The 17,193-nt window shown below is 43.3% G+C and overlaps 1 protein-coding gene across 1 annotated transcript; it reads left to right on the top strand.

Annotated features, from left to right (window-relative positions):
- Positions 1-13,082: 13,082 nt before the first annotated feature.
- Positions 13,083-15,360, top strand: ARL14EPL (ADP-ribosylation factor-like 14 effector protein-like). Its single transcript, XM_009575998.1, is given in 5 exon segments — positions 13,083-13,193; positions 14,285-14,339; positions 14,342-14,403; positions 14,621-14,760; positions 15,138-15,360. Coding segments are annotated over 5 exon segments (591 nt in total).
- Positions 15,361-17,193: the final 1,833 nt, after the last annotated feature.

The following is a 17,193-nucleotide window of genomic DNA, read 5'->3' as shown; positions in this document are numbered from 1 at the left end:
GCAGGGATGGATGTTGTCCTGCTCTGTGTGGTTTCAGTGTAAGAGGTTGCCTGCCCATGCGCTGAACAGACAGCCTGCATGTGTGATACAGTTCTTTCCTTTTGATGGTGTGGCAGCCCAGACAAGCCCATGAACAATACTTTCTAATTCGGCTGCTGTACATCTGGAAAAAGGGAATGGGTTTTGGGAAACCTGCTGAAGGGTGGAAATCTGTGGGAGGTGGCTGTACATTGTCTTATTTTATTCACCACAATAATCCATGTTAGTGCCTGCCTCTTCTCTTGTTCTTTCATCTCCAGTCCAAGACTCCTTAGATTCTTTCCCAACATATTATTTTCTTTTCTCAACAGCTCAGCTTTTGTGCTGTCTGCATGTGACCTGTATCTCTGTGCCCACCCTGAACTGCTAGTATCCGTCATTGCAAGAAAAATGTTGCTTCCCTTTTTTTGCTGTTAATTGATGTATGTGTACAGCAAGTAACTGAGAAGGGATGCTTAATGAGGAGAGCAATTCAGAGAGTTAGCTCCTAAAATGAAATAAATTTCTCTTGAACATTCATGAACTATAAGTTTTTCACCTTTTGTTCTTTAGGGACAAGTTAACTCCCTGACATGACAAAAGCAATAGGCCAGTGCCAGCCTTTAAATTAACCTTCAGGTTTGGAACCGAGTCCCAATAAATATTATCAAAGCTGTCACATTTTCCTCTTTAAAATCTGTCTGTAGAGATCACCTTTGCCATGATGTCTACAGGAAATGTACCAAAAGTTGGGCTGCTGGCATGTTAAGTTGCTGGTTGTCATGCTGACATCTATTTAATTTCTCTTCTTGTTCATTTCCTGCTCCCCCCATATCATTCTTTGCTAGTCTTCAGTCCTCTCTTGTCTTATGCTCATTAGACTGATAGGAAGGACTTCTTGTTCTGTGACTGTAGAACAGGCAGCACAAGAGGATTCTGCTACCCAACTAGTCCTAGACACTGTGTCGTACCACCAGTACGAGTGAAGTTGACTGCATTTGAAGGGATTTTCAGAGGGATGGCAAAAGGGCACATTCCTGATGTGCAAGGAGCTTTCCCACCTTAGTGTTAATCAGTAAGCTTGCCCCATCCCCTCCTTAGTCTCTGCCATCTCACCCTTTTCTATGGACTTCTGTCTAAAGCATCTGTCAGGTACACAGTTGCTTGCTGCAGGTGAAGTTATGTGAACTAAGCTCATGTTTCTTTCTTCAGTTGCAGGTTTTTTATAATGCTACACTGGAAGAGGATGAAAGAGTGGCTACTACTCTACTATTGGAGTTTACAAAATTTGAAAATATGGAAAGGAGAGAACTACTAATCAAAGTTGCCAACTGGTTACAGAAAAATATAGATGATTGACTTGGAAAACAATTTCCAGTATATTAGTGTGATTCACTAGCATTTTGTATTCATTTTAAGACATAATTAAAGATAAAGCACATTTTTATGAGTCCTGTGGTTGTCTTCCCAACGGGAAAGTCAGGCTAAAATAACTCACAAAGAAAAGAAAGATTCAGCAAAAGAAATGAGAGATATATTTCCATATTATATCTAAATTAATTTCCTACTGGGCGAGTTGTTAGTAGGGATGTATTTCTAATAATAATCTAACATATAGATAGAGTCCAAAATCCTTTGTTTTTTCTGAATATCAGAATGAAAGATTGTGGAAAAGTTTGTGGAAAAAACACATGAGGAAGCTGGAAAAGTTTTATATTCTGTTTTGCTTATGGTTTGTACTGTGACCTTGGGCAAGTAATTTAATCTGTCTCTTTCCACTTCTATGTTTGTAAATTGCGAAGAGGACAATAATTTAGAGCAGTGCCATGAAACATAAACTTGAGAATGGCTTCAGAGCTGTAGGGAGGAAAGAACTAAAGAAACCTCAAATTTTAATTGTAATAAATTAATGCCTTGTCATTCAAACTTTATTTTTCCTTAGCAGATTTGTACTTAATGTGTCTACATTCACATTTGTGTTTGATTAGGAATGTGCTTTTGAAGAGACCCTCCCAGTTGTCTCCGTTTAGCATGCTTCAACCCCCAGGACAATCTTGGGAGTGTGTGAACTGGATTCTTTTTGGATTAAATTTATCTAGGAGATGATGAGCTCCTGGTGTGCAACTGATAGACACCACCATCTGATGGTCATTTTGTCCATGGCACCAAAGTACAACTAGTCTAAACTAACCGCTCTGGAACATCACCAAGTGTTTCCATTCTTTCTGCACTGAGCTGCTCACTGATGTAGGCATAGTGTTAATCATCTTGCTTACGCAGTATTTTGGAGGTGACAGACAGACAGAATTCAGTCCATTAGTATTAGCAAACCATATTAGCTTGTGGTTGAATAAGTATGGGACCCTCAGTCCACGCAATTTATTTATTTGTGGGGTAATAGCATTATGACAAAATTACTGTACTGGTGCTCAGATTAACATAGAAAACAATATGTGGGAATGCAGGAAACCCAAGAAGTTAGAGTACTGCACTATGAGGAGACAAGGAATAAAACCCAGACTTGAAAATATGAAGAATTTTTCACTGGCACCCTCTAAATACATTTAAGGAAAACATTGCCATGTTGGCTGCAGCTCCTCTGCTCCCCATGGCTGCAAAGGAAAATTGTAACTATTTTCATACTACCTGAGGATCCATTTAGTGTATGGGAATTACCAGCTGGTGCAGCCAGGTTTGTGCTGGATTCGATTGACCTTTTTAGCATTTGATCCAGTTAAGGGTAGTGCCAAAGAAAATTGTGTGCATTCTTGATTGTCTTCATCAAGCTGATTCAGAAAGCAGAGGAAGTCATCGACGCTGTGATGAGTTAGAGGGGTTTTGTTTCAGCATTTCCTGTGACTCCCACTATTTAATCACTGGCTCTGCATGCCTCATCGGATGGGCTAAGCAAAGCTCAAGAAAGTCATTGTTGCAGGATTTATGGACTAATCTTCCCGTAACAACATTTTACCCCTAAGCCCAGTAGGTCCAAACATTTCCTTCCAACCATGAGTAACCACTTTTCCTTTCTAACCACTCTTCCTTATTATTCTTTTGTTATCTTTTTCTTCTTTCTACTGAACAAAAATCTTAATTAGAAATGCCAATATGTAAACAATTACTGAAACAATTTTAAATAAGAAGTTATTTTCAAATAATGGCTCCTGACTAATGTGTGCCTTTTGGCTGACATTTTTTATTGCAGAATAGCAGCACAGTTTTCATAGCAGAGGCAAACGGTGAAATTGATTGCTAGGCAAGCTGCCCGAGTAGGAGCAGATCTGAATCACTCGTGCTTCCAGGATCCACACATTTGCAGTTGGCAGCATGTAACATCAACAGCTGTACAATGGCAGTTCTTGCTGCTGTTGAATACCAGCTGAACACAGAGGTTTGGAAAGTGGCAAATGGGAGATGCAGTAAGGAAAGGAGAGGTGCATGGGAGGAATCCAGGGCAAGCTGGGAAAGCTGCTTTATTGCAAAGGGAGTTGAGGTGAAAGGAAGTTAATTGAAAATGAGTATGAGGACATTGATGGGACTTCAGGAAATGAGCTCTTACAGTACTTACACAGACTGTGTAGGTGTTATGAGCATTTAATTGTGAAGATGTGTGTGTGTTGGGGGGGCGATTTCCAGTGAAAGGAAGTGTCATTGATAGACAGGATGCATCTAGTAGGACCTGAGGGGAAAAAAAAAAGGTAGATATGATGAGAAAGACCAGCTTTTTGCCTTAAGCACTGTTCTCAGCCCTGAGAGTGTGGAAGTCAGAAAGTTACACTTTTTCTGCCTTTACAGCATGCAGTGTGACAGGGCAGGAGACTCAGGAGCTTGCAAGGATAGGGAAGAGATTGTGCAGTGGAAGGAGTGAGGGAGAATAAGGGCCTGCCAGAATAGTTGGGAAGGGAGGATGAAAAGATGTAGAGGACCAGGGGTCCAAAGAGGCAACAAGATGAGAAAGCAAGCAAGGGAAGCTGCAGGAGCAAGGGAAGATCCAAGGGGCATGAGGAGAATGGGCTAAAGAGGGAGAAGTTCAGGCTTCTCTTGAGTGCATTGCTTGCCCTGCTTCCTTTCCCCAAAGAAACTTGACCTGAGGTATTTTGAAGGATTATGTTGTATTCTTTTGGATCCTGTGTTGTTCATCTAGAACAGGGACAATACTCCCTCAGGTATGACCCTGCCCCAGTGTTGGTCATCTGCAGTTCCTTACCAACGTCCCTGCCCCGGCATAAGTTGCCTACAGGCCGCAGTCACCTTGGAGGCGTCCTTTCTCTGGCATCAAGCACCTCCCAAGTGTGCATCTCCAGCTATGTCCCCAACATCTTCCACGTCTCCTTCAGTTTGTATCTTTCATTTTCTGCTGCCCCCCTACTGCTCTTTCTTAAATATGTTGGAGCAGTGGTGCCATGTGTTTCCCTGACTGGCTGCAATTTTGGTGTGTGATGGGCTGTTTTGTTCATTTCTGAGCTGGCTGGACGCAGCTGTTAATGCACAGGGCAGTTCCTGGCCCACCAGCAGCCCCCGCTGCCTAAACCCTGACAGTGCTGACCAATACAGTCCCATAGCCTCTGCTGCAGCCGCCATCACCAGCTGCCCCGCAGCACACAGCTTCCAGCTTTCCGCCAAACGCCAGGGCTGGCACTAAGAAATCCTGTGTCACTGCTTGTCCCCCTGCTGCCATGTGCTCCCCCTGCCAGTTTCTCCATGACTGTGAGCCAAGCTGTTCCCAGTAGGAAGGAAAGACTTCAGAGCTGTTTAAGTCAAGGTACAAGAGCACCAGCAGTTGCTCCTCTGCACCTCCTGGCACCCCACTGCCCTGCTGCCCCACTCTGCCTGCGCCCCCTTTCCTCCCTGGCACCCCGAGGAGCCTCCCAGGCAGGTGAGGAGAAAGCAGCTTGTTGTGGGGCCTGGGTGGTCAAGGTGCAAGCCCCATGCCACCTGACTGCATTGATGGCACACTCGGATGAGGCAGGTGGAGCAGCCTGCTCCTTTCAGGGCTGTTGCAAGTCCCAGAGGGTGGGTATGTGGTAGGGAAAAGGAGACAGGGGCTAAAGTGCTATAAATAAACAGTGATGTGGCCTCGCCACGTGCCTGTTGTGCAGTGCCTCACAGAGGACAAAAAGAGCTGTCATCTCTGCATCCCCTGGCCCAGAGGTGCAGGGCCTCCTCCGGAGCCGGGTGTGATGGACGGATCCGACTCCTTGACCAAACTAGTAGTAGTTTGGTTCAGGCTCCAAAGGCAGTAAAGGCCTAGGCCGTAACCAGGCCAAGAACTTCTCCAGTTCCAACCTGTTCTCTGAAAGCTGTGCTGATTTGGGCTGGGATAGAATTAATTTTGTTCGTAGTAGCTAGTATGGGCCTGTGTTTTGGAGTTGTGCTGAAAACAGTGTTGATAACACAGGTATGTTTTCATTATTGCTGAGCAGTGCTTACACAGAGTCAAGGCCTTTTCATCTTCTCATGCTCTACCGACTGAGAAGGCTGGAGAGGGGGCAGAGCCAGGACAGCTGACCCAAACTGGCCAACGGGATATTCCATACCATATGACGTCATGCTCAGTATGTAAACTAGGGGAAAGCTGGCAGGGGGGGCTGCTGCTTCGGGACACGCTGGGCATCGCTCGGTTGGTGGTGAGCAATTGTTTTTCATTTGCATCACTTGTCTTTCTTGGGTTTTATTTCTCTCTCTTTTTGTTATCTTCTTTTCCATTACCTCTTCTTCTTCTTCTTCTTCTTCTATCTTCTTCTTCTATCTCATCAATTATTAACCTGTTCTTATCTCAGCCCATAAGTGTTCTCACTTTTACCCTTCTGATTCTTTCCCCCATCCTACTGGGGCGGGGAGGAGGGAGGGCAGTGAGCAAGCGGCTGTGTGGTGTTTAGCTGCCTGCCGGGTTAAACCATGACAAAGCCATGCAGGAACAGGGTGACATGGTAAGCATTGATGCATGTGAGCTTGGAAACTGGAACACCGACCATGTGATTAACACAAGAACAGCAGGTGGTTCTTCCACAACTCATTTGTGAAAGAACAAAAGAGGCTGTGGGTACAAGGAGTCTCATGCTTACCTTTTCCATCGCATGTAATTTGACTGCGAGCCAACCACTTTATTCCATAAATGTGACAGCCTAAGTAAGCCTTCTTTGAGCTCTCCTCGCTCAGCAGCTGGCTGTGTGGCAGCAATCTCCCCTTGAGCTGGGACACCTCTCAGGGTTACTCCTTGAGGCTGAGAGACCCCTTACCAACTGCAGATCTTTGGTAAGTGACTGATATCATGCATAACCTTGTATTATAGTGCACTAAGATTCTGTATTGGTAACTTTGAATCATTATTATATCCCCTGTGCAGTACGTAATAGAGTGAACCTTGCCATCTGTTGTCTCACTTTGGCAGTATCTTTCTTCAATAGAACCACTGTTGCTGCTAGCTTTGGCAGTGGTTCTTTAAGTGGTCAAAATCTCCCCTGCAACAGAGGGATGATGGGCTCTGGTCTTTCAGGGACTGTTGTCTGTCAGTCTTTGTAACGGTGAGCTGACCTTGGCCGGCTGCAGGATGTCCATCCTGATGCTCTCCCACTCTTTAACAGGACGCGGGGAGAAAATGAGGTGAAAAAGCTCGTGGGTTGAGATCATAGAATCATAGAATAGTTTTGGTTGGAAGGGACCTTTAAAGGTCATCTAGTCCAACCCTCCTGCAATGAGCAGGGACATCTTCAACTAGATCAGGTTGCTCAGAGCGCCGTCCAGCTGACCTTGAATGTTTCCAGGGATGGGGCATCTACCACCTCTCTGGGCAACCTGTGCCAGCGTTTCAGCACCCTTGTTGTAAAAAATGTCTTCCTCATATCTAGGCTAAATCTACCCTCTCTCAGTTTAAAACCATCACCCCTTGACCTGTTGCAACAGGCCCTGCTAAAAAGTTTGTCCCCATCTTTCTTATAAGCCCCCTTTAAGTACTGAGAGGCCGCAATAAGGTCTCCCCGAAGCTGCCTCTTCGCCAGGCTGAATAACCCCAACTTTCTCAGCCTTTCTTCAAGGAGAGGCAGTCCATCCCTCTGATCATTTTCGTGGCCCTTCTCTGGACCCGCTCCAACATGTCCATGTCCTTCTTGTGCTGAGGACTCCAGAGCTGGATGCAGTACTCCAGGTGGGGTCTCACCAGAGCAGAGTAGAGATAAATACAGGGAGATCACTTACCAGTTACTGTCATGGGCAAAACAGACTTGATTTGGTGAAATTAATTTGATCTACTGCCAATGTAAATAGACTTGGATAGTGAGAAACAAGAGGACTGACCTCTTTCCCAGGCTCATCTTCACTCCCAACTCTTCCACCTCCCCTCCTCGAGCAGCCCAGCGGGCAGGAGAAACAGGGGTTGAGGTCAGTCCATAATCCCTCCGCCGCTCCCTCCTCCTCATGCTGTTTCCCTGCCCCAGCGCGGGGTCCCTCCCACAGGCCACAGTTCCCTCAGGAAACACCCACCCGCTTCACCGTAGTCCTGCCCAGGGGCTGCGGGGAAGTCCCTGCTCCGGCGGCCGCAGCACCTCCTCCCCGGCCTGCCTCACTGGGCTTGGTGCTCGCACTGTGGTTTCTCACTTCGTGTTTTTTTCCCGTCACTCCTCTGCTCCCCTGGCATTTTTGGCCTTTCTTAAGTAAGCCGTCCCAGCGGTACCGCCAGCTTGGCTGAGAGGCTCGGCCGCCTCCTGCAGCTGGCTGGAACCGGCGTGACCGGCACGGGGCTGTCCCCGGGCTCCGCCCGCAGAGCTCCCCGCAGCCCCCGCTGCCAACGGCCGGACGTAGCCGGTACAGAGGGAGGGAGAACGCTTGACGAGGGAGCGTTGTTAAAACCTACATGCGACAGCAGGGACAGAGAGGGAGGAACAGCAAGGAAGGCGAGTGTGGGGGAAGGGGGGTGAGCGGCCACCCAGACCTGGAAGCGGAGGAGGGGGCAGACGGAGACCCTCATGCCTCCCAAGGCGCATTTACAGTCACATGCTCATGGTGGGGAAGACTTGTCCCTGTGGGAACCATTAGGAGTTTCACCACCAGAATCAATCTCTCTAAATATCACCTAAGATTTCAATCTACTTGTACATCATCACTTACTCGTAGCCTAATACCCACTCAGTAAAAACTATTCTGAGTAGATTGCAGGCTGCACATTACCATGTATGCCATGATAAATAAATACCATAACCATGCACAACCAATTCAGAATAAGTTCAGATACACGTGTATAAGTATTAGCAAAATGGAAGAAAAGGAGATATTAAGCATAAGGTGGTTAAATTACAAATTTTGTATTTATAGAGTTAATAATTCCTGTTTTCTCCATTATGTAGAATATGGAGAAATCAGAAGAACATTGGAAAAAATATAGAATAAACCAGGTTGTAGGTTTTTGTTTGTGGCTTGCTGTTGTATGAGTACCTTGGAGATTGTGAGGTTTTTTTCCCTTGAGGGATTTCTGTTTCATTTTTCACAACAAGGAAAACAGTCTGTGGAACAAAATGAAGGTATGTGTAGCAGCATTTAAATCACCTAGCTAAGGTCTGCTGCTAGAATGTTACATCAGCTTTTGGTTTTAAAAGTGTTTGGAGGGAAAGGAAATAGTGTGGTAAATAATAAATTTACTTGCCCTCAGACTCTGTTGTGAAATACCTCAGAGAATGGATGGATACAGCTGATGAAGATAAAAAGACACATTGGACTATTTGTCTAAGCACAACAGGAGAATTCATAAGACACAACAGTTTTGGATATTTATTAGGCTTTAGCTGTGTTCTAGGGAAGAGTAATGAAAGCCGTAAGTGATTGCAGCATGCTGGAAATCGGCATCTGGAGGTATCAGGAGGAGCCTGTGTTGTCTCCACTAGTGCAACAAACAATCCGGAAAGGCAGTAAGCTAAACCATGAGGTTGCATTGTCACTTTAGGTATTGGGGAATATATTTATTTGATGACTTTTGACTGTTGGAGATGGTGAACAGGATCTAGAACGTTTTGTGTAAAGTAGTAAAATATTCCTTTGCTACATCCGTGTTCTAAAAAAATCTCCATTTTTGTAAAATGCAATAGTTATTACAGTTTTTTTGTTTACTTACCTTTAGAAAAAAAAGCTCTAAGAAATACATTTTCTCTGTGAACATACCACAGATGCAAGTAATAAATGAGGACTCTCATCCCAGTTTCTATACTTTCTCTGGTTCTACTCTTTGTACTAAGTACTATTTAAGAGCCATAATTAATGAGACAGAAAGTGTGGGGTCCTTTAAGACAGTTACCTGGCACTGTCTTCAGCCTGCTTCTCTGGGGAGCACTATTTTGATTATTTGTCTTCTGTTTCAGTCACTCCGGGGCTGATGTCATACTTCCACTATCAGAGGAATTGCGCAGCAGTAAACCTACGCTGTGCCAGTCCTTCCTTTGGTAAGCACAGTTTAAAATACTGGAGAACCTCCTTTCTCTCTTGCTGTCTGCTCTGAACTGAACATACGCCCTTCAGAACTGCAGATTTTCAGAAGGTAAGTCTGGCAGATCTCTTCTGCCTATTGCATGACAACCAGAATATGCACATGATTTTATAACTCAGCTAAAGGATCCCTCACTTCCAGAGATGGCAGAAAGTCTCTGAGTTTGGGAGGGAAAACTAATGAGTATTTGTTTTATTTTACTGGGAGAGGGCGGGATTTTCTCCTCCAGCCTCATGTCACAGAATGGGCCATTGCTCTGTCACCACATTTATCATTTTTCTGGGAAACCAGCTGAGTTACAAGAGATGAGACCTGTTTCTTCATCTGGTCTGTTTTCCTGGCTGGCTTCAAGGCCGTCTTCTGAACACACGTGCACATTTGGGGCTATGAGAGAAGGCACAGACTAGTCGGTGAGTGGCCTTTCCACATCTTTACAGCTCAGTCCATAGTTGATCCTGACAAAGATTAATTTATTCTCATTCTTAATTTGGCTGGCACCAGATGTCCTACAGAGATTTCCAGATGCATACCTGGATGTGCCACAAACCTGACTGCTGGTTTCTGAGCCCACAGATATCTCTGCAGAACTAGGCTATGAGGAAGATGGGACTATTGCAATGGGTCAGTCTATTCCATGTGGGCATAGGGGGATAAAAGTCATAGGGACAGCATCTTGTCTTGCCCTGGTGAAGGTGATGAGTGTGCTTACAGATCTCAGCCAGAATGTCTCCAATGGCATGAACAAATACTACTTGAAAACAATGTGCATTCACTCTGGCAAGCCCTGCAGAGATACTAGCTTTAGGCTGCTGAGATCAAGCAGCCTGAAATATCTGGAATGCCAGTCACCACAACTTCACACCAGCGGAAATATTTAGCAGTGCAATATGCAAGGATCGTAAATAGGAACATTAAATTCTTGAAAAAGCAGATACAGGAAAATATTTCTCTTATGAAAATCATAAACAAATGCAGTTCCTTCCAAATCCCAATGTCTTCTGAAACTGTTCTCTGAGCAGAAACATCTGTCTCTTGGATAAGACCAAGTCTCTTTTAACATAACATGGCCTCTGATTTTCTTCCTCCCTTAATCTGCTTTTAGCCGTGTCAGCTGTGCCAAGGGTCTGTGCTGAAATTGCCAGTTTTCAGCCATATGCTACGGCCACAGTAGGATGTTGAGATGTGGATGATCACCTCCAGAAAGTACTTGCTGTACTCAAAAGGTGTGGGAGAACATGGGGTTTGGTGGAGGAAGAGTGCAATTGATGGTTGTCCTCAGAGTTGAAATTTTTATGGAAGAGAGTAGAGTTTAATGCATTGCCCCTGGATTATCACAGCAGCCAGACCAAAAACAGTAGATGAAAAAACTCTGCTTCAGGACCAAGAATACTTTCCTTTGGATAATTAGGTTCTGCAGACTTGAGAGTGGATGTCTGAGTCTCAGTGTCTCCCTCGTTGCCCTGTCCCCCTTCAGAACATGCTATAGAGGATAATCAGTCTTGTGAGTCTCACCAATTTCTGAATCTTGCACAGTTTCCTAGAGACACTCTGCCTCGTTTTTTTAATATCTTTCCTGGAGATTAAAATTTAACACTTTATCTTTACAATATATATGAAGACAGAAATGTGCTACATTTTCTGTGCAGGATATTTTCACTCAAGTGCAAGGGCATTTGAAACACGTGTTTGGAACAAGATGCTTGTTCCTTTTCTGCCAGTATTTAAAAAGTGGCTTCTGATTTTAGGTGTTTAGCTCCAGATAACTGCTAAGACCTAGTTTCCAAAAAAGTAAAATATTTACACCACCAGAGGACATGTGGGAATTCTGCATGCTTGCACTGGTACCTGCTGATGGCTGTTCTGCTCCTGAACCCTGCACACTGTAATAAAACAGGCATGGGTGATGGTCTTGCATAAAGCACTTTAACAGTGCTGGATGCATGGTTGGACACCAGAGGAGATATAGGAAGCAAATCCTTATCAGGACTCCAACTTGAGTGCAGACGAAGAGCAATACTCACTCTCTGGAGCAGTGGCCTTCATTCTTGTTTTATTTGTGGGTCCCTAGCAAATTTCCAGTAGGAAAGCAGGCTCCCCCATACAGCAAATATTAATTGCCTGGTAATAGCTTTCCTTTTCTAATCCTAAAAAAGATGCTCAAGTCCCAGGACTAAAACTGTTGCTGTAGAGCATCCCGTTGTGAACAGTGTCACAATCTCAGTCATTCTTCAGGTCACTGAAGAGGAGAAAGGGAAACTCTCTCTGAAACAGGCTGAAGGCTGTTCTTTTCAGTTCTCAAAAAAGCGTCCTCTCTTGCTACAACAGGTCTCTTCCTTCTCATTGCTATTCCCATTTTGACTGTTGCCTTGCAGGGAGGGGCTGCAACAGAGGGATCTAAAGGCCTGGACTCCTCTCCTGCTTCTCTCAGAGAGGTGCTGGCCCTTTGGCAGTGGTGAAATGAAGATCTCTGGGACAGGGTTTGGGCAGCAATCCTAAAGTGCAGGGTAACTTGGCAGAGACCACTGCACTACCTTTCAGAGGCAATGGGAGAGACTGGGCAGCACCTGGGGAAGGGTTGGAGGAACTCCAAAAAGGCTTAAATATTTCTGGTGGTGTCTGGGGTTAAAGTCTGAGGCACTGGAACTGCATATATTGCATAAAAAGTTTTAACTAGGTACCTTCAAAGGATGAGTAAGAAGTAGCTAACATGCATCCTGAACAGTTGCCACCACCGTTTCTGTGTGACAGGGGAGACGTGATGGATGGCATTTGTAAGACAGACTCACAGAACCCATAGTCCTGCCTGGATGCTTTGTTAGCAGAGTGAGTGATGCACTTTTTTTCTATTAAACCTAAAAGTTACACATTTTATTTATACACAAAATCTTTCGCAAAGCTAAGGACTGAGATTTAAAAGCCAAGAAGTTTACAGTTAGTCCATTGGTTGAAGTCTTCAGGAAGAAAATTGTGGATCTGCAGGGAATAGTCTAGTTGCTCCGGACACAGCTGTGACACATGCTTTAGGTGTCTATGAATAATGTCAGAGCCCAGTCCGCTCCTGCTCCCCCCACGCCACTGCGGCCGCTCTTTTTTGGAGCCTTGCAGAAAGAACCGCATCTAGGACAAGAGTGTCACCTGCTGGTAAGCGAAATGACTGCTCCTGCCTGCTGTTGTCTTCATTTCTGCTGCACATCGCTGGTTGCTTTTATGTGTTCTGTGAGAATACCACTTGTCACCTTTACATTAAAGGTGACAAAGCGGTGTCAGTAACAGATTCAGAGATGACAACATTTCTTCCAACTTCTGTTTTATTTAAACACTAGAGATTTTCCGAGGTTTGCTTAACAAATAATATAGTGGCTTTGGTGATATAGCTTTTGCTTATGTTAGTTATATTATTTTCATACAGTTTTAAAACTGAGGCCGATACTGAGCCACATTTTGTTCTGCATAATGTTGGTTAAGAATACATAAAAGCATAGTATGGATATCATCTGCTCACCTTAAAACCTTCACTTAAAGGTCTGTGGATCTCACACTTCTGTATATGTCTGACACATATGTATGTATGTATGTATTTCACAAGGGTGGTCAAATGAGTGATCATGCGGGAGAAAACTCCAAGAAAAGCAATTCTGCCCAAGAAACATCTGCAGAAGGAAATGTCTCTCCTGCTAAGGACTACTCAATAACACAAAAACAATTGGTATGACTTCTCCAGTACCATTTTATTATCAAGATACTTACCATTGCCTTCACTTTCTTCCATAATTACAAAAATAAATAGCTGGAGTCAATAGGGAAATATCAGTAATAACAACAGTGAAATGAGTCAAGTTTGCAGTGCAGTGGTTTAGAGGGCTAACAGCACTTTGAAGCTCAAATGAAATAGTAAGTAGGGAAACAGGAGAGTACTCTTAATGGAGGACTATCTCCATAGCTTATTATTTGTTGCCAACTTGAAATTGCGTAATTTATGATCATGGACAATGATGATGCTGAAGCATGTTTTCTGCACTGAAAATCTTAGGAATGTGTGAATAATGTAGGTACATGAGATCGCCCTGTAGGTTTTCAGGAGGATGCAACTGAAGATGCACAGCATCAACCACTTATTTACAATAAGTGCACTCAAGTGCACAGATGTTTCTAAATCACTGTATCAGCAGATTGGACTGAACTGCCACTGCTTTCCCCATTGAGAAGCAATGAAGGCACTCACTTGTTTGTGAAAAATCACTGTGGACTCTGAAAGGAATGACACCCTCCAGGGAAGCTGAGGGGTGGCAAGTCAGCTCCATTTACCTAAGAGAAGAAAAGATAAATTTCTATGTATGTTTGTGCCTTTGCATAATGAATGACAAGTGTATGTTCAATGTCCACAGTCATTGTTTGATACAATGCCCAGGTGTGTTTGCATTGACTTTAGACATGATGTCAACTTACGTGAGCTATGTGGAATGGCAATACACAGAGCTAACGTTTTAACCTCCACAACTATTCAGCAGTCTTAGCTAATGGCAAACATGAACTCCATAAAATAGGCAAGAAAATGGTCCGTCCTATTTCTCAAAAACTCTGCTCGGTTTAGCTTCTTTATTTTTGTCTGTGCTTTTTTCATACTCCTCACTTGTGCAAATGCTTCTTCCTGCACTGGTTGCTCCTCCAGACATTTCTCTTGCCCCCAGATTGTTTGAACAAAGATGGGTTCTAGGCATCTGAGGGAATAGTGGAGATAAGGGCTAATCCAGCTGAGATGCTTATAATCAAACTATTGTTTTTACATTATGGATAAAGTTGAAGAAAAAAATACACGATTCTGCCTCCCACAAGACAACTTTCAAACTCCATGCACTGTACCAAAGCCATGTATTCAGAGTCATGGTTGTTCCCTCTCCTGTCAGGATGCACAGTCGGTCAAAGGAATATTTAATTAACAGTTAGACAAGCAAACATTTTAAACAATGTTATCTTAATTTAGGTGGAGTTTTGCTTTGTTTTCCTACCTGCAGTGTTTTAAGTTATCAAGAATATTAATTTTAATGTCATTTGAAAGCCAGTGAGGACATTTGGCAGCTAATAAATATTTGTTCCAATTGTACTAATTATAAACTTTCTGTTGTTTATTTATAGCAACAACTCGAGAAACAATTAAAATGCTTAGCCTTTCAAAATCCAGGACCTCAGGTAGCTGACTTCAATCCTGAAACTAGAGAGCAGAAAAAGAAAGCGCGCATGTCACAAATGAAACAAGATTTTTTTTATAAGCCCAAGTAAGATGTGCTAATTTATTACATATTTTACTTTAAAAAACAGCTGGTATGCTGTTTATGGAATATAAATGAAATTAATAAAAGCATTAATATTTTGCAGAGAGATTTCTTATTACACGTGAAAGCTGTGTTAGGAAAACAAACTTTTTCTATGTGACTTAAGAGAATTTTGATTTACTACTTTGGCACACTTTCCTTTTTAATAACAGTGGCTGTTACAATTAGGATATAATGCTGGAATTTCATTTTGCTGTGAGGTTGTTGGAAATAATTATGGAAATGTTTGTTCCTGGACAGATGTTTTCCACATTTGCTTGGTTTAGTCTTCGAACATAGGGAAGCATTCTCTGAGAATCACTTTTTCTTCTCTTTCACAGAATTACGAAGAAGTATGACAAACATGGCAGGCTGCTTTGTAATAATATTGATTTGTGTGATTGCCTGGAAAAGAACTGCCTGGGTTGCTTCTATCCTTGCCCCAAATGCAATTCAAACAAATGTGGACCAGAATGTCGCTGCAATAGGAAATGGGTTTATGACACAATTGAGACCGAAGCTGGGAATGTGATCAGTGTGTTGCCATTTTTTGTCCCTGACTGATTTTGTTCTGACAGTTTTTGCACCTGAGTGAAGTTCATCTTTCTTCACATTTTATTGAAGTAAATCTTGGCTTTATGAATTGTTTCTAGTGAAGTGCCTGGCTTGTGCTTCTTTATTGCTGCCTACCTAACCTACCTAGCAGATTTTAACCTTCCCCATTAAGTAAAATTATGTATTTCATACTTCCCATCCTAGAGGCATCTAGCCAGTCCTCTCTAAATCTTGACTTTCTAAAACTGAAGGTGTCTGGACTGCTGTGAGAGGACAATTTTCTTACCCTGGGAAGCTGAACCACATTACTTGTGAAGAGTTTTTTTCTTGCTGATTTCTCTGCTTGTTCATTTACTCAGATGTGTGACACAGCCCTTTCTTTTGTGAATGCTTGTCCAAATGTCTTTTCCTTCTGATGCATTCATGTCTTGTATAGATGAGACAGGAGTCATTTGAGATAACACTGTTCTTTGAAACTAGGTCACCACTTTCTATGTTCCTCTGTATATAAAGCAGAGGAGAGTGGAAATGACTCTGCAATTCTTTCTTGCTGCCCAGGCTACATGACTGAAACGAACATGTTCAAGTCGGCATTTTTTTTGTTTTTTACAGCATATGGTACACTAAACCAGTCATTAATTATGTAGCTAGAGGTAAACGGATTGGATATTTTTGCCTCTGGACAGAAAAGTCTTTTCAGTTCCAGGAGTTTCCTTCTCATGCAAGACATGACAGATTTCAAAAACCGTAACTTACACCCAGTCTTCTTATGAGGCAGGTGTTCTCATTCATGATGGGCACTCATATCCTTTTTGAGGAGTGAGGGTCCGTCTGGATCTTGATGGGGGAAGGCTGCAGATTGCCGCAGGCAATCTCCAGGAACTTGCTGCTAGTGGGGGAATCATTCCCTGGGCCCAGTGCTTACTGTTTTTGAGGAGACTCTCCCAACTTTGAATGTGGCGCCACTTTTCTCCACTAAAAGAGGCCATTCTCTGTGGACAAAGACCTCCTGCTCCAAGGCAGAGATATCTGCCAGTAGAAGAAACTTCCTGGAACAGATCCCAAGAATGCCTTAACACCACAATCTCCATGTGACTTGATACCCTGGAAAGATTTGTTGCTCCTCTCAACTAATGACACCTCAGTACTTAAGCTTGTAGCATAAAAACACCCAGTACCAAAAAACTTCATAGGAATATTTGCTATGGTGGTTAAAACACTCCCTGTTTGGCAGTCGGATCTGATGCTGTTCTCTCATATACCTCACTGGTCCCAAAGTATCCTTTGACTTGTTCCGGGAGTCCAACTAGCCCACATCATCTCTGAGCTGTATTTCTTAAGGTAGGTGGAAATCCTGCCAATGCAGTCAGGGATTGGTTTCTTGTTCCAGGTGTGCCACAGACTCATTCTGGACTTGACTGAATAAGCAGCTCTTCAAGAAGATAAGTTGATTTTCATGGGCAGGAAGATGGCAGCCTTCCTTTGAAATAACCTCAAGATCTGAAATGGACAGGTTTGAATTAGCTTCACTTTCTTTCCACTTAAAGGCAATAACCCAAATAGTTTCTCAAGTGGATTCCTGTGGTAAGGCTACATGTTAAATTTTCTGAGTGATGTGATTAAACCCAGATTGGTGTAAATCTTTAGAATCCCATTACTGAATTCATTGGTGTTACTTTGTGGTTTTTAACATGGACTGTGCCTCTGTCACAATAATAGCTAAATACAAAGTATAAGAGAACTCCATCACAAACACACTTAATGCAACCTTGAAAATACGGCACAAAACCTGAAAAAATAGAAGTGAGAGCCAAGATAAGGATAATAAAATAAAAGGATGTT

The sequence above is a fragment of the Fulmarus glacialis genome, unplaced genomic scaffold (genome assembly GCF_000690835.1).
Source record: "Fulmarus glacialis isolate BGI_N327 unplaced genomic scaffold, ASM69083v1 scaffold2184, whole genome shotgun sequence".
Classification (NCBI taxonomy): Eukaryota; Metazoa; Chordata; class Aves; order Procellariiformes; family Procellariidae; genus Fulmarus; species Fulmarus glacialis.
Note: the sequence above shows the minus strand (reverse complement) of the source record. Positions and strands in the feature narration are given on the sequence as shown.